General features: G+C 46.2%; 2 protein-coding genes across 9 annotated transcripts in view; one reads left to right on the forward strand and one right to left on the reverse strand.

Annotated features, from left to right (window-relative positions):
• SIMC1 (SUMO interacting motifs containing 1) overlaps positions 1-5,886 on the forward strand; it is a 100,127-nt gene extending 94,241 nt beyond the window's left edge. For both annotated transcript variants that reach the window (XM_081231934.1, XM_081231933.1), the window contains one exon: positions 5,071-5,886. In XM_081231934.1, coding sequence (XP_081088060.1) covers positions 5,071-5,333 — 263 coding nt within the window. In that variant the 3' untranslated portion in view covers positions 5,334-5,886. The remainder of the gene's footprint in view (positions 1-5,070) is intronic.
• A 108-nt stretch (positions 5,887-5,994) lies between these two features.
• KIAA1191 lies at positions 5,995-20,068 on the reverse strand. 7 transcript variants are annotated; one of them, XM_081232563.1, is made up of 9 exons: positions 19,881-20,040; positions 18,695-18,807; positions 18,373-18,459; positions 15,719-15,897; positions 12,310-12,430; positions 9,830-9,954; positions 7,889-7,995; positions 7,553-7,695; positions 5,995-7,443 (listed from the first exon to the last, which is right to left on the reverse strand). In XM_081232563.1, the coding sequence occupies exons 3-9, from the start codon at positions 18,398-18,400 to the stop codon at positions 7,235-7,237; spliced, it is 912 nt and encodes a 303-aa protein (XP_081088689.1). In that variant the 5' UTR covers positions 18,401-18,459; positions 18,695-18,807; positions 19,881-20,040; the 3' UTR covers positions 5,995-7,234. The 7 variants fall into 7 exon arrangements, with proteins under 7 accessions (XP_081088689.1, XP_081088691.1, XP_081088690.1 ...); XM_081232565.1 differs by lacking the exon at positions 18,373-18,459; XM_081232564.1 differs by lacking the exon at positions 18,695-18,807 and having other exon boundaries at positions 19,881-19,967.
• Between the last annotated feature and the right edge of the window lie 724 nt (positions 20,069-20,792).

Genomic DNA, 20,792 nt, shown 5'->3' on the forward strand with positions numbered 1-20,792 from the left:
CAAGGGTCTTCTCTGTTTCAGGCGCCTGTAACTAAAACATAAGAGAGAGCATTGTCAAGGTCACGACATGTAATTGTGTGGTTTGTGCATTTTTTAACACGCTCAAAGAAAGGTATGTGTCCTTCTGAGAACAAAGCCCCAAAGGCAAATTCCATGCCTCATGGAGGTTTATGTAATTGTTTCTTTTGGAGATCTAGCTGAAAGTTTAATATTAAAGCAGCTCAGTTTCGCTTAAAGTTCACCTTTAACACTTCTTGTTCATTTCTGTTTTGCATCCCAGGGAATACACCTGGGTCATGGGCAATAGTAATTTAAGATGGACATGGGATCTACTTTTATTACAGAATATTTTTCTGCCTTGAATAAAAGAGAGGAAGGCCTCAGACCACTGTATATTGACCAAGAATAAACAGGGTGTGTTCCAATGCTATTTTATCCTTAACATCCTTTCCAGCTTCTTTGGAGACCAGGAGTTAAGAAGGAGAAAAAAATATTTAGAACCAGTAGTTTGAAAACACAGTCCTACAAAGAACTACAAAGAACACAGCTGAATGTTCCCTGAAATGGTCAGTGTCCTTGTCAGTAGGCATTTTACTGTGAGGGCTCCTTAGTCATCTCTGTCCTCTTCAAGTGGGCTGAGGACATTGTTGAGTGCATTTTGAGGTCGGCTGGAGTTGTCCAGCTCCAAGGGTGGGGGAAGAAGGGAAGAGGTTGGGGAGCCTAAGCTCGCCCTATGTTTATGGGAACCTCTTAGCATGGAGGAAGAGAGGAAGGGAGCATAGGTAAATGAGCATGCACTGGCTTATCTAACCCGGTAACCCTGTGAAGGTGAGTACCACCCGCCTTTCACAGATGGGAAAACAAAGGCTGAGAGGAAAGTAAATGCAGAGCCAGGTTTGTTGCCAAAGTCTGTATATGGTGAAAGCACACTGGAAGGAATTAATTTTCTATGAAATCACTGGGTGAGATTAGAAGGTGAGATTCTAAGGAATTTCCGACCCCCCACTTTCTAAACTCTCTATACATGGTTAAAATACTTTTGTATCTACCCTTGACCCTGGGGAGAAGTATATCTTGAAGCCCCACATCTTGTAAATGTTTCTGTAGAGGGCAGAGTAGCCCCACTGAGAGGTGGATGCTGGGCTGTCGGCTGAGCTCACATTCTCTGGCTGAGAGAGTCAATCACCCACACCCCAGTTCCACAACCATGTGACTCAAGTCTGAGCCTCGGCAAAATTATGAATTGACATAATGCCATGAGTTTTCCTGATGCTTATGAATAATTAGAACCTCATATTTTGAAACTATGAATTCTAGGAATTTAAACATATAGTATTTAAATGAATGAAATGCATGCTTTTCCTGAATTCCGCTCTGCTGGACCACTTAGGGCGACGCGGAAGTCAGACACCTGTTCACTCCAAGGAGAGTCTCACATACAGCCTTCCTGCAAGGGACCCTGTCCACAGAGGGGAGAAAAGCAGACTCAGGCAAGATCAGTTAAGTTCATACATTCATCCAGGCAACAAATATTTACTGAATGCCTCCTCTGTGCCTGGCTCATTGGGAAAACTTCAGTGAATGAGACCAACATGGCCCCTGCCCTCCTAGAGCTTAACTGTCTAGTAAAGAGATTGACCCTAAACAAACCACCACACAAGTAACATATAATTGCAATGAAAATAAATGCTGTGAAGGAAAGTACAAGTGCACAAAACAGGGCTTAAACTGTTTATGGAGGAACCCAGGAAGGCCTCCCTGAAGAAGTGATACTTGGGCTGAGATATGAAGTACCAGTGTTAGCCAGGCGAATAGGGAGGGAAAAGTTTCCCAGAAAGAAGAAACAGCATGTCCAAGGGCCTTGAGACAAGAAGTTGCTTAATGAGTCCAAGGAACATAGAGTAAACTGGTAGGACTAGGATACAGTGAGCAAGGGGGGAATAGCACAAAACGAGACCACGGTACTAGACAGGAGCAGGCGTGAAGGGCCCTCCTGTTAGGGAGTTCGTGTTAAGGAATTTCACCTTGATTCCAGAGTGAAGGGAACCCATCAAAGTGGTTTTAAGTAAGGTCACTCTGCCTGATGTGTGATAAATAGTTTGGCCAAGGACCAGAGAGGTCAGGGGAGGGATAATGGTGACAAGGGTGTGGGCGGTGCAGTGGGGAAGGCAGTGACGGATCAGAAGCACTTTGAAGATCAGTGTGACAGGGCGTGGGTGACCGAGGCTGAAGGATGACGCCCAGGCTTCTGCCAGTGCTGACGTGGAGATAAATGGAAGATCTGCAGAGAAGATAAAGAGCTCAGTGTGACTGTTAGATTGGAGATTCCTGTAGTGACGATGATGATGATAAAATAATAGTAGCTGATCCTAGTGTTGATCCAGGAACTAATAATACTATTAGCCAGAATATCTTGAGCCAGGCCTTGTGCCAAATAAACCCTTTACATAAATCACCTCACACAATAATCACAAGAACATCCAATGTAAGAACTCTCCTGTACTGAAGCATAAAATCCAAGGCCTTGCCAACTGGACCAGAATGGTTCAAGTCCACTGGCCAAGACTTCCTCCCCTTGGATGGTGGTTAGGTGCACACTGCCAACCTTTGCTTCTTTGAATTTCCTGTATTAATAAATTCCAAATTCTTGCTCCTAACCCACATGTTCCCTATCCCACTCTATTCAGCCAATTCTGTCTTTTCAAAGTCATTTTTATTTTTTTCAGTAGTACATGCTTTGTTTAAGAAAATCAAATTCTACTCAAAGGCTTTTGTCCCCTGTGACCGTTCTCCCCCAGTAGCAGAGTGAAATAGAGCACATTTCCCTGCTTAAAACCCTCCAGATACTTGTCTTTGCTTTCAGAGGCCAAACTCCACATTGTTCTGTGGCCCAGCCTGCCTGCCAGTCTCCTCTAGTCCTGCTCTCCTTCTTACTACCCGGATCTTACCTCCAGTTCTTGAAACAAGCTCTTCCTGCATCATGGCATTTGCACTTGTTCTCTCTACCTGGACTGCTTTTCCCCTAGACCTTGGCATGCTTACCTCCTTCTCATCCTTTGGGACTCAGCTAAGAGGCCCTCCCTGACTAGAGTGAGCTGCTTCCCTCGTTTCCCCAGTGTTCCTCTTCATCACAGCACCTGATTTATTTATTGGGTTGCACTCACCAAAACTATGATTGTTTTTGTTGGCTTGTTCACTGTCAGTCACTGTCACTTCAGCTAGAACGTCAGTCCATGAGGGCTGGGCCCAAGGCTCTGATCCCACTGCATCCCCGGAGTCTGGCCCAGTTCCAGACAGAGTAGGTGCTCACTGTAAATGTTTGTTGACTGAATGTTGAAAGGGCCCTGTAATGACATCTCAAGGCAGCTTCACCTCCTATGTTTCCAGACTTTTTGGATACTCTACAGTGTATTTATTGTACTTTCTTTTCAGTTTCTTCTATGTTTCCCAAATTTCTGGACACTGTAGTTCAGTCCTTCTAATAACCCTGTTAATGAAGGTGCCATTACCCCCATTTTATAAATGAGATAGAGAAAATGATACTGTTGTGGCCTCTGGCACACCTGGGAGTCAGAAGGGCTGCAGGGCTCTTCTCACTTCATTTGCCTTATATGTAACCTTGAGCTCCTGTCCCTCAATTCCACACACTTCCAGAACCTTGTTGGGACTGAGTTATGGATTTGGGATGAGATACCTTTAGACCTTTGTACTTTCCCCCAGTATTTTATTTTTGGACTTACAGAAAAGTTTAAAGCATAGTACGACACACACCCATATAACCTTTACCTTGATTCATAAGCTGTTAACATTTTGCCACATCTGGTTTATCTATTGATCCATCTATATGCTTTTTTCTTTTTCTTTTTTTTGCTGAACCAGTTAAGAGTAAGTTGCACTATCATAATCCTTCATGCTTAAATACTTCAGCTTAAGAATACGAATATTCCCCTACATAACAACTATTCATCATCCCACTCTTTTTATCCTTGATTGAATATTATCTAATATGTGCCAATAATATCCTTTATAGGTGTTCAGTTTTGCTTTGGGCCAGGATTCAGTCAAACATCACACATTGTACTTGGTTGTTATGCTCTTCAGTCTACTGTCATCTAACACAGCTCCCAGCCTTTACTTGTCTCTCGTAATATGTACATTTTTGAAGAGTCCAGGGCAGTTATTTTGTAGAATGCCCCACAACTGGGGTAGTCTAGTTATTCTCTGGCGATCAGCAAGAACATGGAAGAGATGAGGATGTACACCCCTTTCCCGGTACGTGACATCAGAGGCAGAGCCTTGGGCCCAGCCCTCATGGACTGACGTTCTAGCTGCAGTGACAGTGACTGACAGTGGACGAGCCAACAAAAACAATCATAGTTTTGGTGAGTGCAACCCAATAAATAAATCAGGTGCTGTGATGAAGAGGAACACTGGGGAAACGAGGGAAGCAGCTCACCCTAGTCAGGGAGGGCCTCTTAGCTGAGTCCCAAGGGATGAGAAGGAGGTAAGCATGCCAAGGTCTAGGGGAAAAGCAGTCCAGGTAGAGAGAACAAGTGCAAATGCCATGATGCAGGAAGAGCTTGTTTCAAGAACTGGAGGTAAGATCCGGGTAGTAAGAAGGAGAGCAGGACTAGAGGAGACTGGCAGGCAGGCTGGGCCACAGAACAATGTGGAGTTTGGCCTCTGAAAGCAAAGGCAAGTATCTGGAGGGTTTTAAGCAGGGAAATGTGCTCTATTTCACTCTGCTACTGGGGGAGAACGGTCACAGGGGACAAAAGCCTTTGAGTAGAATTTGATTTTCTTAAACAAAGCATGTACTACTCTGAAAAAAATAAAAATGACTTTGAAATACATTTTTTAATATGTAAAACTTGAGGTCCAGAGAGAACCAAGAACAAAGGACTGGAAATGGAGTTACCACAGGTACTCACATGCCCTTTGACTTGTATCCTCGTAACTCATCAACAAGTCTTTGCCTAGACCCTACCTACCAAAATTGGACATCTTCCCAAGTCATAAAGGAATAAAAAGCAGTTCAGAACAGTTGCGCTGACTCTTTCCCTCTTGCAGAGCACTTACGGAGTTCAGTGATCGATCGAAAAGACTTAATCATCAAAAGGATTAAGCCCAAGCCCCAGCAAGGAGATGACATCACAGTGGTGGACGTGGAGAAACAGATCGAGGCCTTCCGCAGCCGCCTGGTCCAGATGCTGGGGGAGCCGCTCGTCCCGCAGCTCCAAGACAAGGTGCACCTGTTGAAGCTCCTGCTTTTCTATGCCGCAGACCTGAACCCCGACACAGACGCCTCTCCACAGGCCTGGAGCAGACCCTGAGGTCCTTCTAAGCACTGAACGCCAAGAATACCTCCTGAACTCCATCTCAAACTACTTGGAAGTTCTAAAAATATAAAAAGTAGTTTAAAATCTTATAGGACCAAACCTATCTTATTTATCTGTAGGCTATAATAACTTTGTTTAGTAAATATCTTTTTTTTATAATCCTATCCTAGCCTGTTCTCAGATTCTATGTCTTAAATATATAAGGTGTATATATTTTTTAATAAATTATTTATCTATACTTTTTTTGGAACAGGTAATACTATATGCACTATATGTTTAACATTTCAAGATGTGAAAAAAGAATCCGTGTGCTGAACAAATTCTAGACATCAATGTTATGTCATTCAAGGTACTGACAACCTGTTTCGAAAGACAGACATATTTGTTTCTCCCTAATGGAAAACAAACATCCTATATTGGACCTGTGATATTGCCTATGGATTTGACTTTGTGGCCAGTCTGTCAAGATCTAATGTAATGAAGGGGGTAGAAACAAAAAGGTTGAGTGTGTTACAAAATATTTGATGTTAAAAGCATACAATAAAAAGGCAATGGTTTTTCAAAATACCAAGTTTATCATGCTTCGGTTTCATGACTGCGAGCAGGCAGAATGGAATAACTACTCTTAACAGAACCAAAAAAAGTTCCATCCACATTTGAGAAAGTAGTAAGGATTTTTATTGTCAAAACAAGAGATACAAGCATAACAGAAGACACAAATAAATTAACTGTTCTGATCATTTTAGACTCCAGGGCATCTCTGTGGGAAGGTCAGCTCAGGTCCTTGTGTAGCCACCATACTGTCTAAAGCAAAAGACAGCAGGAATTTGAGACAGTGTTCAAGACAATGATTGAACATGTACAGTGAGGAGAAATGAAAAGGTGGTTCTCCTCGTCCCTTTCCTCAGTGAGGTACGTGTTTATAAAGGTATGAGGCTCATTTGGGGGGAAAATGATTGCATACAGAAAATTTTTTAATTCTTCCACCTCCCAGGAAAAAATTTTTCAGCCCCTGGCCTGAACAAGAAACTCAAAATAGGGTGACATTAGTTTTGTATGAACCGCAAGACTATACTCGAACTGCAGTTGCTGCCTCCTTTAAGAAAGTTTAACATCCATTTATCTATACCAAACCAGTAGACTGGATTTTTCTCCCTTAGGAAGTTTTCAACCAAATGGGAGTTAAATTAATCTCACTTTAAAGTGCAACAAAGGATATGTAAGGCTAGTGTTTGTTCTGTGACACACAAAAGAGAAGCATCCCTCCAACAGCACTGGCCCAAGAGGTACTACAGTAAGAACTGGCTGCAGGACAAAGTGATCCATGAGGTCTACCAAAAAGCAAGGAGATTCCGGTTTCAGCAGAAAACAGACAGGATCCCTGCCAAGGCTGGCTCTTAACCATACCCAGATCTCAAACAGATCCTGGGTCCCTGACAAGGCTGGAGCACACAGTGTCAGCACAGCCAAGATGGCCAAAGTTGTCTAAACTAGTCAGTGAACGCCTCTACGCCATGATTTGTCCAGGCGCACATGGACAGTGGTAAAGGAATCAAGAAGCCTTGGTTTTGGAACAACACAAATATTATTTACCTAGTAAGTAATGATCAAAGTTCTTGTGTAGGGTAAATGATACAAAAATAGTTAATGAGGTCCCCATACATCACTGCTGAGGTTTAGTCTAACTTTAAATTAAAGCAGTACAAAATGGCTTCTTCCACACAAGGACAAGCTTTGCACTAATGTTTCTCAAAAACCAATTATGTCTCCAGCTCTAGCCTCAGTTTGAGAGATTTTTAAAAAGAGAAAACAAAACTTTTCCTATGTCAGAGCCAAGGTAAAGGGGAGCTGGGCTCAAGACACCTCTATCCAGAGTCCCTGGAACAGAAAGAGCTCTAGAAGCCAGTGGGTGTGAGAACATTCAAGTCCCGCGGTTTTAGATTGTGGGCCCGCGGCAGCTGTTTCTTCCCTTCTATCACTGGGGTGTCCATTTTGGGTGGCTTGAACACTGCTGGATCCTCGGCCATTCGGGTGGCCTGCGTGCGAATCAGTTCCATTGGAGAAGGCTTCTGGGCTCCTTTGTAGGCCTGGATGGCAAAACCTCCTACAGAAGTAAACCACAGAGTAAGCGATTTCAAAATTAGTAAGCAGCTACCAACGTACATGGTAAAATGCCCACCACACTGCTCTCTTTTGTGAAGGGGCTGCCTTACCTGAATCAGACTTCTGGAGGGATCTTGGTCCAAAGAGGCTCCATTTATCTGCCGAGCTTCTGTCTTTTTCCCCGCTTCCAGAATCCATGGTGCTAAGATTGGGGCCAGGTAAGGCTGTGGAAGAACCAGAAGTGAACCAGCCTCTGGAAGAGAAAGAACGCAATGGTAACACATCCTCTTCCTACACCTCTAGAAGGTGTCCCACGCCAAGGCCAGGGACTGTCAGCTCCCCCTCCTGGCTCGGAAGCCACAGGCTGACCTCCCAGTGTTGGACGTGGCACTAGCTTTGCTTTAGCCCACAGCTGCTGGGGGGTGGGGGTCGCAGGAAGGGCTCACCTGGGCTTCTGCTTAGGGGACGAGTGGGGGCTGCTGCTTGGGGTGGACTGGGTGGAGGCCGGCTGCTTCTCCTCTCTTGTTATCTCTCCACTCTGGAGCTTTAGTTTCTGCTCAGATGGGTAAGAAGAGAGGCTTTTTAAAAATCACAGCAAATACAAAACAGCTACGTTTGGGTATAAACAACCTGGTTCACACTAACTTCAGGCAAAAGGAAACATTAATAGGTGGAATAGTTTGGGATTGTAGGAAGATATTCCTTTGATTCTGCCATACTAGATAGAGTTCCATCTTTTAAAAAAATGTATTCGTTCTACAGCATATCTCAAACATCTCTGAACTAATTCCACACCAGAGCTTTCGACTGTCCCACACTGACCAGCCAATAAGTGGGCGAGCCAGAACCCCGGTGGCGGGCCTTCCTCAACTGCCCTCTTTGCCGCCACCACGCACACCCCGCCATCCCCAGCCTCTCAGCGCCAAGACTCGGCCACTAACCCCTCCAGCTAAATGCTCCCTCTGTGCGGCCCTTCCTTCCCATAACCAGGCACTCCGGCTGCCCTCAGCGTTGTAAACAGACATCTAACAGACAGACCAGCAGTCTAGCAGGGGAGACAAGCCTACTTCTCACTGCTCCTAGGTCAAGGCTTCCATACGGTCTCCATACTCTGTGTCTAGTACACCAATGCTCAGCCCAGGCTATACTTCAAACAAATGACCGTGATGAATTTTCTCAACACGCAACATATCAAGTTATGTGAGCTGGCATTTCAGCCATCCTCATGTTCTACTCCTATGGCCAAGATGTAGAAGGTGGGCCAGATTCAGTTCCACCATTAAATGGAATTCAGACTGACACCTACCCGGGAAAGTTCTCAGTGTCAAAGGCTGACAGTGCCCCTCTCCGGAAGGATCTGTCTTGTCTGAGAGCTTAAGCTGGACTTGGTGTCAACTTGGTGCCAACCCTGAGCCGCCACAGCAGTGGTTTTAAGTTTAGTGTGCAAACATCATCCGGGATGCTCAATACAAAATGCAGCCATCCACAACGTCTCATATCCCTGCCCACAGGCCACTAACCCCCAACTATTCCTCCTCCATGTATTGTATATCATGATCCTCCTTGTGAGCCCCTCAGGAGCCAGATTCTCAGGCAACTCTGGAATATGGAGAAAAACCAACAGGAAATAGGGCATCAGGAGACTTGATTTCAGGTACTGTGACTGGTTAAATACATAACCCTGGACCTCAGTTTCTTCATTTATAAAACATGGATAATAGTATCTATGTCAGAGGATTAATAAGAAGATGAAGTGAGTATGAGTGCTTGATAAATCTTAAAAGCACTATTAAGTATACAGTGATATTCCCTGAAAGAAAATCATTTGAAACTATTTTATTTTATTCATACAATTATTTGGTCATTATTAACCTTATTGAAAATTCTCCATTCGTTCCAATTTTAAAAATGAAAGCAAAAACATTCCAATTCTATATTTAATTTTTTAAAAATTAAACATAGAGCATAACATTCCTTTCTAGCCAGCGTTACCTCTGTTGAGGTTGCCTGACTCCCATTTCTCACCCTCAGAGTCGATCACCCTGGTACACAGTGACCCACGTTGGCTTTGTTGTTCATAACGTGCTCACACATATCACCTGTGTAAGCTCGGAATCTCATCTGACCCTCCGAAACAGAAGTAAGGGGAACAGTAAGCTTTATAGATGGATAAGCAGAAACTACGAGGCTAAGAGCCCGGGAGCTTTCAGCTACGAAGTGCGACCACAAGGGGGACCAAACCTGCTCTAAATTCCTCCCTCAAGCCTCTTTCCACCACTCTCCACACCCCCAACTAGCTGAGCTGGTAACTTCAAAACCACAGCCACACCTCAAGCTGTGAATGATGAGGGTTTTGGTTTTTAAAAGCTCCTAAGAAACAAGCTTACGTGGAGTGATTCTGCCACTCGAAGGTACTTGGTCTCCTCGGTGGTGAGGCCCTTGTGGGGTGTGTAGCCAGCATCTCTCAGCCCTGCCTGTTGCTCAAAACGCTGAATGCTCTCCTGGGTCTGTTCTGGGAACAGAGGAGATGACAGTCATGCCCATCCCCCTCTCCCATCACAAACTGGGGGAGATGAACACAGATATCCACTGTTCTCCCCGGGAGCAAGAGCATACACACTGGCCATCCGAGAAGGAGAGTTCTCCCAGACAGGCATCGTAGCAGGAATTCTGAACCTCACGTGAAGCCTAAGCAGAAAGAAGCCTTCCCTTACACCAAGCTAAAGAGCAGGTTACTCCTAAAGGGACAGCCTGATAGCCTCCAGGGAAAACACTCCTTACCTTCCTCTCCAGGACATTTTCTTTGTATTCAGAAATGCAACATGGAGAAGGCAGCTGACATTCAGAAACAGTGCAAGTTCTCCAAATATAAAGTTTCCTCAGAGATACTCACCACCCTCTTTACGATCTTCACCAAAGAGAAATGGGCCACATTTGGGCCAGATGGCACCAAAGTAGCAGTTGGATCCAAACCAGAGAGAATGTGCCTTAAACTAACCAAGGTCTACTGATCCAATGTTTCCTGTGTGTAAAACTGCCCACCACAGTGCCTGGCACAGCAAGCAGACTCAACTCACTATCAGGGCAGTCTGACCCGATCATCTTGTCATCAATGTCAGTTACACCTGGGAATGACTGACAGTGGAATTTTTGCTTAATCTGTACACACACTATGTAATACACCCCCATGTACAAGAATGTGGCAGCTGAGGACCAAAAGTCCAGATGCCAGATGTCCTTTACGACTTAGTCATTCCCCTTCTAAGGGACTAGTTTATTTCCAACAGAAATAGAAGCAAAGGAAACACACACACACACACACACTAAATGTATAAAGGTGTTTTCCAGTCTTGCCAGGTAGTCACTTGAAAATTTTAAAAGCAGGAAAGGATTTAATGAATACGGTACCTGGTATTTAAAATACCAGGATTTTATTTTCTTTTATTTATTTATTTATATATTTTTTTTGCGGTACGCGGGCCTCACTGTTGTGGCCTCTCCCGTTGCGGAGCACAGGCTCCGGACGTGCAGGCTCAGAGGCCATGGCTCACGGGCCCAGCTGCTCCGCGGCATGTGGGATCTTCCCGGACCGGGGCACGAACCCGTGTCCCCTGCATCGGCAGGCGGACTCTCAACCACTGCGCCACCAGGGAAGCCCCCAGGATTTTAAATGCAGCTTTTTTTTTAAATTTATGACTACAGCAACATGAAAAGTTCATCGTAATATTAATTGAAAAAAAATTGATAGAATGGTTTGTCTATTATATCTGTAATTATATAAAAATATGCATATATGTGGAAATGACTAAGCCAAGTAAGTATCTGAGTGATAGTAATATATACTGGGGCGCTATAATGTTCTATACTGTTAGTAGACTCTATTTTCAATAAAGAAGTTACACTGTTCTAAAAGAACAATGACTAAGCTTCCTAACACTGCCAGGACACATTCTCAAGCTTGCAAAATACAAGCAATAGTTGCTGATTCAAACAGTGCATTTATGTGTGAATAAGAAAAAGTCCACGTAAGAGTTTGGACTTTTGGTTCCTGGGTGAGTTCTTCAGGAATTGCCCAAGACTAACTGATGCCCTCCAGAGCAGATAAACAAGGGCTTCCAACATCAAAACTGAGCCAACTAAAGAGAACCTCTATGTGCCCTGCCCCTGGCAGAGGCTGCCGCTGACAAGCAGAGCTGTATATCTAATAATTGTTAACTTCCCACTAGAAGCAACTAGAAGGGCCCTCCGGAATCAACAAGTTTAGTTAACTTGTAAGATTTTTTTTTTTAATTCAAGCTCTCATTTCCAGTCTTATCAGGACCACAAATCACACATTCTTAAGACCAAAGACACTTGAGGCACCAATCTTGCCTCAAGATCCAGGAAGAGGAACAACTTTGAGCCATTTAATTAAAAAAAAATAAGCGCAGGGGCGGTGGGAGATGTCTCAGTGTGTCTCCTTCTCCAGCAGAGCTCGAGACAGTATCAGCAGCCGCTCATGGCCACTGAGCACTGGTGCCATCTAATCCTCCCCTCCACCTGCCGGCCAGATTCCCCACCTCACGGAGGAGGAAACAGCCTCAATAGTTAAGCAACTTGCCCAAGGTCACGCTGATGGATATGGGAAAATAAGGCTGTAGCAACGAAGCAGCGGGAGTGCACCTAAATCAACTGAGATGCTTAACGTTGGGCAAGTCTTCCACCTAAGTGGAGCTTCAACATTGGTGATGACTCAGCAGCTAGACTGACCTCTGCCAGGCTGGGTTAGGACAGGTTAAGGCAAGTGTGTCTGCAGAACCCCCCCCAGCTAGTTGTAGGAAGCCTAAACTCTTCCCCGCCCCCAGTTATGAGAGCGCAGAGTGCTTACTTGTGATCAGAGAACTCATGATGACATGGGTAGCTTTAGCCTTCACCACGGGGACCTTGTCCGCACCATCAATGGCCGATGGCAGGGCACGGGATGAGACGCTGGCCTCTCCTTCCTCCACCTGTTCAAGAGGGGCAAGGAGGCACCTGAGCCAGACAAGGGAGTCACACGCCTCAACTTACTCCTCTGGGAGTAATCAGATACAGGAGAAAATACGTGAAGCGGGGCTTGGTTGTCCACACCCAATTAGATATGTATTATCCATAGTGACAAAAGATATGACATTATACGAATAGCCTGTATTTATAAAAGTGGGAGAGCCAGAGTTTGAAGCTCTGAGCTCTATTATCTTTCCAGACTATGTCTGTCCAAAGCACACTATGCCCCTAAGGATACAGAAGAAACAACTATTACTAAGCATTGACCGTGTACCAAGCACCAGAATCCCATGGAGGGCTTGTTAAACAGACTGCTGGGCCCCAACCCAGAGCTGATTCAGTAGGTAGGGCTCAAGAATTTTGTTTCTAACAAATTACCAAGTGATGCTGATGCTGTTGGTCCCTGAGACCACACTTCGAGGACCACTGCTCTAAGGGTTCAATAACAGTCTTTTAAAACAAACCAGAAAGTCTACGTAGCTCCTCAGCTTTAACATGAGAGGGCTGGAGCACGCTGCCTTCCTTAATCTAAACACCTGACACCGTGCTCAGGACTAACTGGAAGCAGTGGGCTGGGTTTACTCTTTGTTCTCTACTTCTCCAAAGGAATTGAGAAGAAAGATGGTCAGAAAGGAGGGGAGTAGAAGGAAGTATTGAAATGTTGTATCCCTGTTACAAAACAGGATTTAAACTCTTCAGCTGTGACCTTACTCGAGCAAAACTTGAACCTCTGCTTTCTCACTTGTAAGACGGCTGACGATTGGGACATGGATGCCTAGGGCATGGATGGTTAGAACAAACAAAAGAATGCATGTAATGAGTCAAGTTGAGCTCTCCTTAGAAAGGCCAGTTGTTCCAAACTGTCAGCTGTTCCAGCTGGGACACAGCAGAAAACTGGAAGCCCGTTCTTTGCCTAGAGAAGCAAGCGGCAGCCTTCATAAATGAAGAGGGTGGTGGGCTGCCCTCCCAAGCGCTATCAGGAGCCTTGCTTCTTTTCTTCTCCAGTCCCTTGAGTCTGCTGCTTTGGCATCACAGGCAGCTAAGGGGGTCCTTTCCCCTTAGTACTGCCAATACTTTTTAAACAAAATGTTCCCACCTCGGGCTTCCCTGGTGGCGCAGTGGAGTGGTTGAGAGTCCGCCTGCCGATGCAGGGGACACGGGTTCGTGCCCCGGTCCGGGAGGATTCCACATGCCGTGGAGCGGCTAGGCCCGTAAGCCATGGCTGCTGAGCCTGCGCGTCTGGAGCCTGTGCTTCACAACGGGAGAGGCCACAACAGTGAGAGGCCCGCGGATGGCAAAAAAAAAAAACAAAAAAAAAAAACGTAAAGTTTCCACCTCAACAACTGACTGGGTCAGATTTCAGTAGATAACTGATATAGGGAACTTCCCCCAGAGCTGTAGTGGACACTTTCATAGCAAGGAGCGCCCTGTTCTGAGAGCTTAATGGAGGGGGGCAGGGTCGGGGTGGGGAGGCGGGAGGGACACTACACTTATTAGAAAGGAAGGATCACATACAGCTCTGCCAAGGGAAGGTAAGCCGGGAGCCAGGAGTCACAACATCAGCTCCACACCGAATATGTGCCAGGCCTTTCAGTCCTCTTTTGTTTTTTAAATGAATTTATTTATTTTATTTATTTATTTTTGGCTGCGTTGGGTCTTCGTTGCTGCACGCGGGCTTTCTCTAGTTGCGGCTAGCAGGGGCTACTCTTTGTTGCAGTGCACGGGCTTCCCATTGCGGTGGCTTCTCTTGTTGCGGAGCACGCGCTCTAGGTGCATGGGCTCAGTAGTTGTAGCTCGCAGGCTCTAGAGTGCAGGCTCCGTAGTTGTGGCGCACGGGCTTAGTTGCTCCATGGCATGTGGGATCTTCCCAGACCAGGGCTCGAACCCGTGTCCACTACAATGGCAGGCGGATTCTTAACCACTGCGCCACCAGGGAAGTCCCTCCAGTCCTCTTTTATTTAATCCCCACGGCACCTCCATGACAAAGTATTTTCATCTCTCACACAGAGACACTGTGGCTCAGGGGTGAAGCCCAAGCTCATAGCTGGTGCACAGTTAGGTGGCTCACACCCAGGTCTGCTAAGACAGCTGCTTACTGGTACTTGCTGTCAGGACCTAGCTGTCACACAGCTCAAAGTGCAGCGCAACTATAGCTGCAGCTTAAAAGGATTCATCTGAACTGGGTGGGCCTAGCTTATTCAGGCAACAGGACCACCTTTCTGGCATTCTTGGTGGTTGGAAAGTCATAGGCGAGAGGGACACAGTCCCTGCAGTCAGGAAACACAGGCTTCAGAAACAAGCCTGCAACAAGCATGTCAGAACCCATGAAGCCCAACTGCGCAAAAGGGCTGGAGAGCAGATCAGTGTGTTACGAGGTACGTGTGTGCATGTGTGTGCATGTCAGGAGGGCCTTACAAAGGAGGCAGCTCTCACATAGGATGGCAGTGGGAAAGGGCATCTGAGGCAGGAGGAACAGCATGAGGAAAAGCACAGCATATGTTCAGGAAAGAGCCAATTTTTCATCACTCAATGAGCATCTTTTTGCAATCTACTTTATGCCAAGTCCTCTGCTAGATACTGTAGATGGAGTACGAATCAGACATGGCCCCTGCCCCCAGGAAGCTAATGGAGGGCAATGAAGTAACACAGGGATTGTAACAGGGGTCCACAGTACACTGGAGACCTCAAAAGGAGGGGTGACAGTCTTACTGGGAGGACGGAGGAATATCACAGAAGAGATGGTTGAGCTAAGACTTAAAGGATGCCATCTGTCAGGCAGATGAAGTACGAGGACAGGATGGGGGCTGTGAACATTCCAGGCAATCGGAGCAGCGAGAAGCAAAGACTTAGTGGCATCAAATACCCTATTAAGTACAAGAAATCTTAGGTAACTTGCGTGGTTGGATCACGGTGGGTGGGGGGTGGATTCGGAGGGGAGGGAACGCAGACAGGACCTGGACCATGCAGAGCCAGACTAAGACTAAGGAGCTTGGATTTAATACTGTGGAAACGAGGGTGGGGAGGACGGGGAGGAGAGGGGATGGGGAGGTTGTGTTTCAGGTAGAAGACACAGCCATTCTAGTTTTGAATTAAAAAGGAAAAAGGCCTACCAACTCTACAGAAAACATAACATATATAGGGATTGGTGGCTGCCCAATTCTATGGGTGTCAGGAGCCGCTGACAGCTTCTGGAGCAGAGGAAGGAGAACGAAGGGGTTGGGCCTGCCAACGCAGTCAGCGGGGTCAGATACCTTGGCGAGGTGCTGATACTTGCGCTCTGGAATCACTGGCTTCCAGGGGATGCTGCCCATGTCCGATGGAGGAGGAGTCATGGGCGTAGGGTCCTCGAGGGCATCATCATAGCTGAATGCCCGGCGGTACATCCCGATGGGCAGGGACATCTTGCCTAGAGGCCCACTAGGCTCAAGAGCTAAGAACAGACACACCAGGTCAGGATGGGCTCATCAGCTGAACATACCAGTAGCTTTAAATTAATCTGTAGGCAGGAAAGCTCTGAAACACTCTTATTCTGGGACAGAGCAAGAATAGCTTGTTCTGGAAGAGCTAATCCAGTCAAGGTAAGGTAACTACAAATTCCTTCCTCTCTGCCCCACATTGGATTCTCCACTTAACCCACACAGTAGCCCTAATCCATTCTTATGGATTAGGAAACCAAAGTTCAATGTCAATTTACCTGAGCAAGGTCACATAACTTCAAAGTGCAGTAAGGAATCAAAACCCGAACCAATCTGATTTCAAAGCTTGTATTCTTTAGGCCACAGAAGCCCGTGGCAATCCCAAGACTCTCAACTCAGGCAAAACTGAGGATATGCAGTCTTGGGAATTCCCTGGCAGTCTAGTGGTTAGGACTCCACGCTTTCACTGCTGAGGGCCAGGGTTCAATCTCTGGTTGGGGGAACTAAAATCCCACAAGCCTCATGGCCAAAAAAAACCCATGAAATCTTGTTCCCAGTTTATACATGAGGAAATGAGGCCCAGAGATGGCAAATCCTCTGTCTTTACTACCTCACCTAAGAAAACAAGAGCACCATGACAAGAAATATGTCAAATAATATGCTGTCCAGCAGCTTCTAGAACAGTTTCGAACGTTCTATATGACTTAAATGGCAGAGCCAATTTCCATCACAGAAACTACTGACAATGGTTCTCACAAAGCACTGCCAGCTGATCCTGCCATTTCTGTCCACCGGAACGGACTGGCGGAATGCCCCAGTGACGCAGGCTCCCCACCTCAAGGGCACACTCAGCTCTGCGAGACCAGGGAGCAAAGTTCATTTTGTTTGTTTGCTGATCCTTTCAGAGCAGAACTAACGTCCAGATCCTGCCTTCAGTGTGACATTATCCTGTTGCTATAATTACACAATCACACTCTCCAAGACATCAACCTGTTTGGCAATAAGTCCAAAACCAGCAAAGACATTCCATGTAAACAACAAGAGGGCCAAGCAGTTACCATTATTATTATGATTAATAACAATTACTAACAAAACCATAGAAACAGAAAGAGGATTAGTAGTTGCCAGGACCTGGGGGGAGGGAGGAGCCACAGGAGTGACTACTAAAGGGACAAGGTTTTCTTTTGGAGGTGAGGAAGATGTTCTCGAATTAGACAGTGGTGATGGTTGCACAACCTTGTGAATATACTAAAAATCACTATACTGTTCATTTTAAATGGCTGAATTGTATGGTATGTGAATTATCTCAATTAAAACAAGCAAATAATAATTACCAAGTACCCTTCCTTGCCAGGAACTTACACCCCTCATCTTTCCTAATCCTCATTAAGCAGATATTCTTCCCCTTTTCCAGCTCAGGAAACTGAGGCATAGATCTTAAGCAACACCCCGCTAGCAAGCGTGAGGTGGGGGCTGGAACACAGATCTCAACCAGCTCTCACACCTGCCACGCAACACTCCATGCTCCCCACACTACAAGCATTAACCTAATGCATGCAACCCTGCGGCCAGGATGCTTACAGGGAGTTTACAGTCATCACGACAATGAAAGACAAACTAAAACACAAGTTGATGAAGTTAGAGACTAGAGATGGATCCTTATCGGGAGACACAAGGGAGACTCCTATGACTCCACTTTATTTGGGAGCAATTTCAGAAACATCTTAAAGACTCATCCCAAGAGCCATCCCTATAGTCTTCCTAAGAATAATAATAAAGTCGGCTAATATTTACTAGGAGATAAATTCCCACAAATAGAGACCAAAAAATTTTCTGGGCAGTAAATGTATATTCATCTTTAACTCACATTTTCATGTATTTTACATTTGATCTTCACAGCAAACCTGAGAGACAGGCAGTATCATCCATACTTTACTGAGAATCAAAAGTTGAGTGATTCAGATTTTAAAAATCACTAGCCCTTCCCACTAAAACAGTCCAAGGAGGAATCAATGACTTCACTAACCCAGAAATTATCACCCTGTGCAGACCCAGGACTCACTAAATGTTGCAGTGAGCATTTTCATGACTAAGTTCAATGTACCTTGAAATCAGGCTGGTGCCTTTTTGCCCAAACTTTCATTCCTCCCACCCTCCTATCTCCTCCTCACAAAAAAAGGGGGTGAGTTTAACCATTTTGGTTTAAGAACTACGCAGCTTATTCTAAATTTTTATTTGATACACAGGAAAGTGACAAATCTGTCATACCCTGAAGTGAAATAACTGTTCTCTTTCAAGTTAGATTTTTGGGTTCACACCCTGGCTGGGTGGTTAATAAGATAATATTTAAATGATGCCAATCTATTAAGTCTAAATACTCTCCTGGTGGCAGAGAGTTACTATTAATATGTGGTTCAGAAAAAGTAGTTTCTGTCTAGCTCAAAATGTTAAGGGCAAAACATAACTTTACCAAAAGGAATTAGGTTTACCAGGCACTTCTGGTTGTCTTGAAGCCATTGAAAGACTGGGATCCAGGTGCTTTTTCTATACAGAATTCAGAGTTGAGTCCCTGCCACCTAATAAAAACAACAAAGGGCATTTTCTTACAGTGAACACCAAAGAATAGCTCCAGTGCTGTTCTTTTGACAGGCACACAGTTTTATGGCTTGGTTACAAGGTTGAAACACGCCCAAAAGAGGGACAAACATGCCGAGGGAGAAAAAAAAGAATAAAGTCAAAGGTCTCACTGTACCTGTCACTGATCTTAACACCTGTGATATGACACCATACACAGTGAAACGGTCACCTTACCAGAGTGAAATGATGTGACGATTATGCTGACAGACAGATATTAATGAGGAACATTGCTCAGCTGCTGCAAGTTAGCAAAGCTGCTCGGGAAGAGTCCATCCATTCCAGAGGTTCTGAGAACGACAAACAACCAGCATTGGCGCAGCCCTTCAGAGTCTGCCAAACACCTTCCTGTACTTTCATGTATTCCCTGTAACAACCTTGCAAGAGATACTATACTCATTTCATTTTTAAATAAGTTAGGGCTCAGGGTCCAAATAACCTGACCCACAGCAAGGGACTAGGGAACCACAGTGGGTAAATTCATTCCTTGCTGCTAGTACTGACTGATATTCATACGGGTTTTATACAACACTTATCTTGTGTTTTACCCCTTGCAGCAACCCTTGCAAAGCAGGCATTGTTTACCCCCAATTTAAAGAAAGGAAACTAAAAAGCAGAAGTGATTTGTCCAAGGTTACAGACAAGTGGCCTATCTGTAAGGCAGGTAGCTTCATCTCCATTTTACAGGGGAGTTCAAACAAAGCTCCGAGAAAGCCAAATTACTTGCTTTTCAGCTTGCTACACTCCCCCCTCTATCCTGATGAAGCTCAGAAGGCAAAATCGTTAGTTCCTCATTAAACAGTATCGCAGAACCCAAAGTCGGCCATCCTCGGGGTCCAGGCAGCATTCCGACCCGACACCTCCCCTTCCACTTCCCAGTGCCCGTCCCCTCCCCCCTCCCCCGCAGAGCTCTTTCTTCTTCTTCACAAGATACAGGACAATGCCACCAGGATGTGAAACGCCTCTTCCACCCGGCGAGGTTAAGAAAGATTAAGGCGATTAGGGCCAGGGCCAGGGCCTGGCACAAGCCTCAAGTTCCCCGGGGCAAGTCAAGTAGGAGGCTTGGGAGGTAAGGGCGAGAAATGGAGGGTCCGGGACAAGGCCGGCCTGGTAAAGCAGAGGCGAAGCCCGGTGCCGGGGCTGCGGGGGCATCATCACAGAGAAAACCCACGGGGGGACCCCAGAAGGCGGGGCGAGCGATGCACGGAGCGGTCCGGCAAAGATCTGAGCCTGAGTAAGGGGAGAGGAGAGAGGCACCACGAGGGCCCGGGCCAGGGCCTCGATGGAGGGGACGGGGGCACGCCCCTCCTTACCGGCGGAGGACCGAGCCCCAAGGAGGGTCCGGTCCGGCTCATCTGGTTACCTGTTTTTCCGCCGCCGCGGAGCCGCCTGCGGCCCGAGCTCCGGCACTAAAGAGGCTCCGAGGACCCACGTCTCTCGAGAGGCTGTGGCGCATTCGGGACCCAAGCCATGGTGTGAGCGGCGCTGTGCCCGTGGCGACACAGAAGGCCCCAGACACCAAACAGGGAGGGACCACAGGCTGCCGGCCCACAGCCTTCCCGATAAAGTCTCCAGCGGCCTAGTCATTTCACGCGAGATTTGGCGGGGGGGGTGGGCTCGATGCATGCTGGGAGTTGTAGTCCATGGTCGGGAAAGCCCCAGGATCTTAGCTGCACTGCGGGTTGGTGGGGCCAGAGCTCCGTGTGTGGAAACTGCCAGCTCCCAGACGAAAAGCTACCTTTGACTAGCATTCTATGCCTGGGTCTGTGACAGGCTGAGGGCAGATGGAGGTGGCATAGTAAAGTGACACCCTCAAACCCGTTTCACGGAGGGGAAGTTGAGGCTCGGAGAGATGCAAAGGCACTTTGACTAAGAAGAGATGAAGTGAGCAGGGACCCTCTTCCAGGAACAGCTGGGTTAAGCAGGGTTCATACTAGTAGCAAAACCAAAAGGGGAAGCAAATAGCACCTGCCTCTGCTAGGTAAGGTGGTCGTAACATTATTTCCCTTTTACACTAAGGAAAGTGACACTTGGAGAGGTGCCAGCTCAACTGTCATACCCTGAAGACTTCTTTTTTCCTTAAAGGGTTTACAAATATGACAAAGCAATAAAGTTGAGGAAGTGAACGAAGTTGAAAAACAATCTATCCACATGTCCAAAGCTTGCCATCAAGGCTCATTTCAAGAGGGCTATAGGGGCTTGGGGCTGGGTTTGACTTTTAGATTTCAGCATTTAACCATTGGCCAGGCCTACTGGCGGGACTGAGAGGCTTTCT

The sequence above is a fragment of the Mesoplodon bidens genome (genome assembly GCF_964165515.1).
Source record: "Mesoplodon bidens genome assembly, chromosome: 4".
Classification (NCBI taxonomy): Eukaryota; Metazoa; Chordata; class Mammalia; order Artiodactyla; family Ziphiidae; genus Mesoplodon; species Mesoplodon bidens.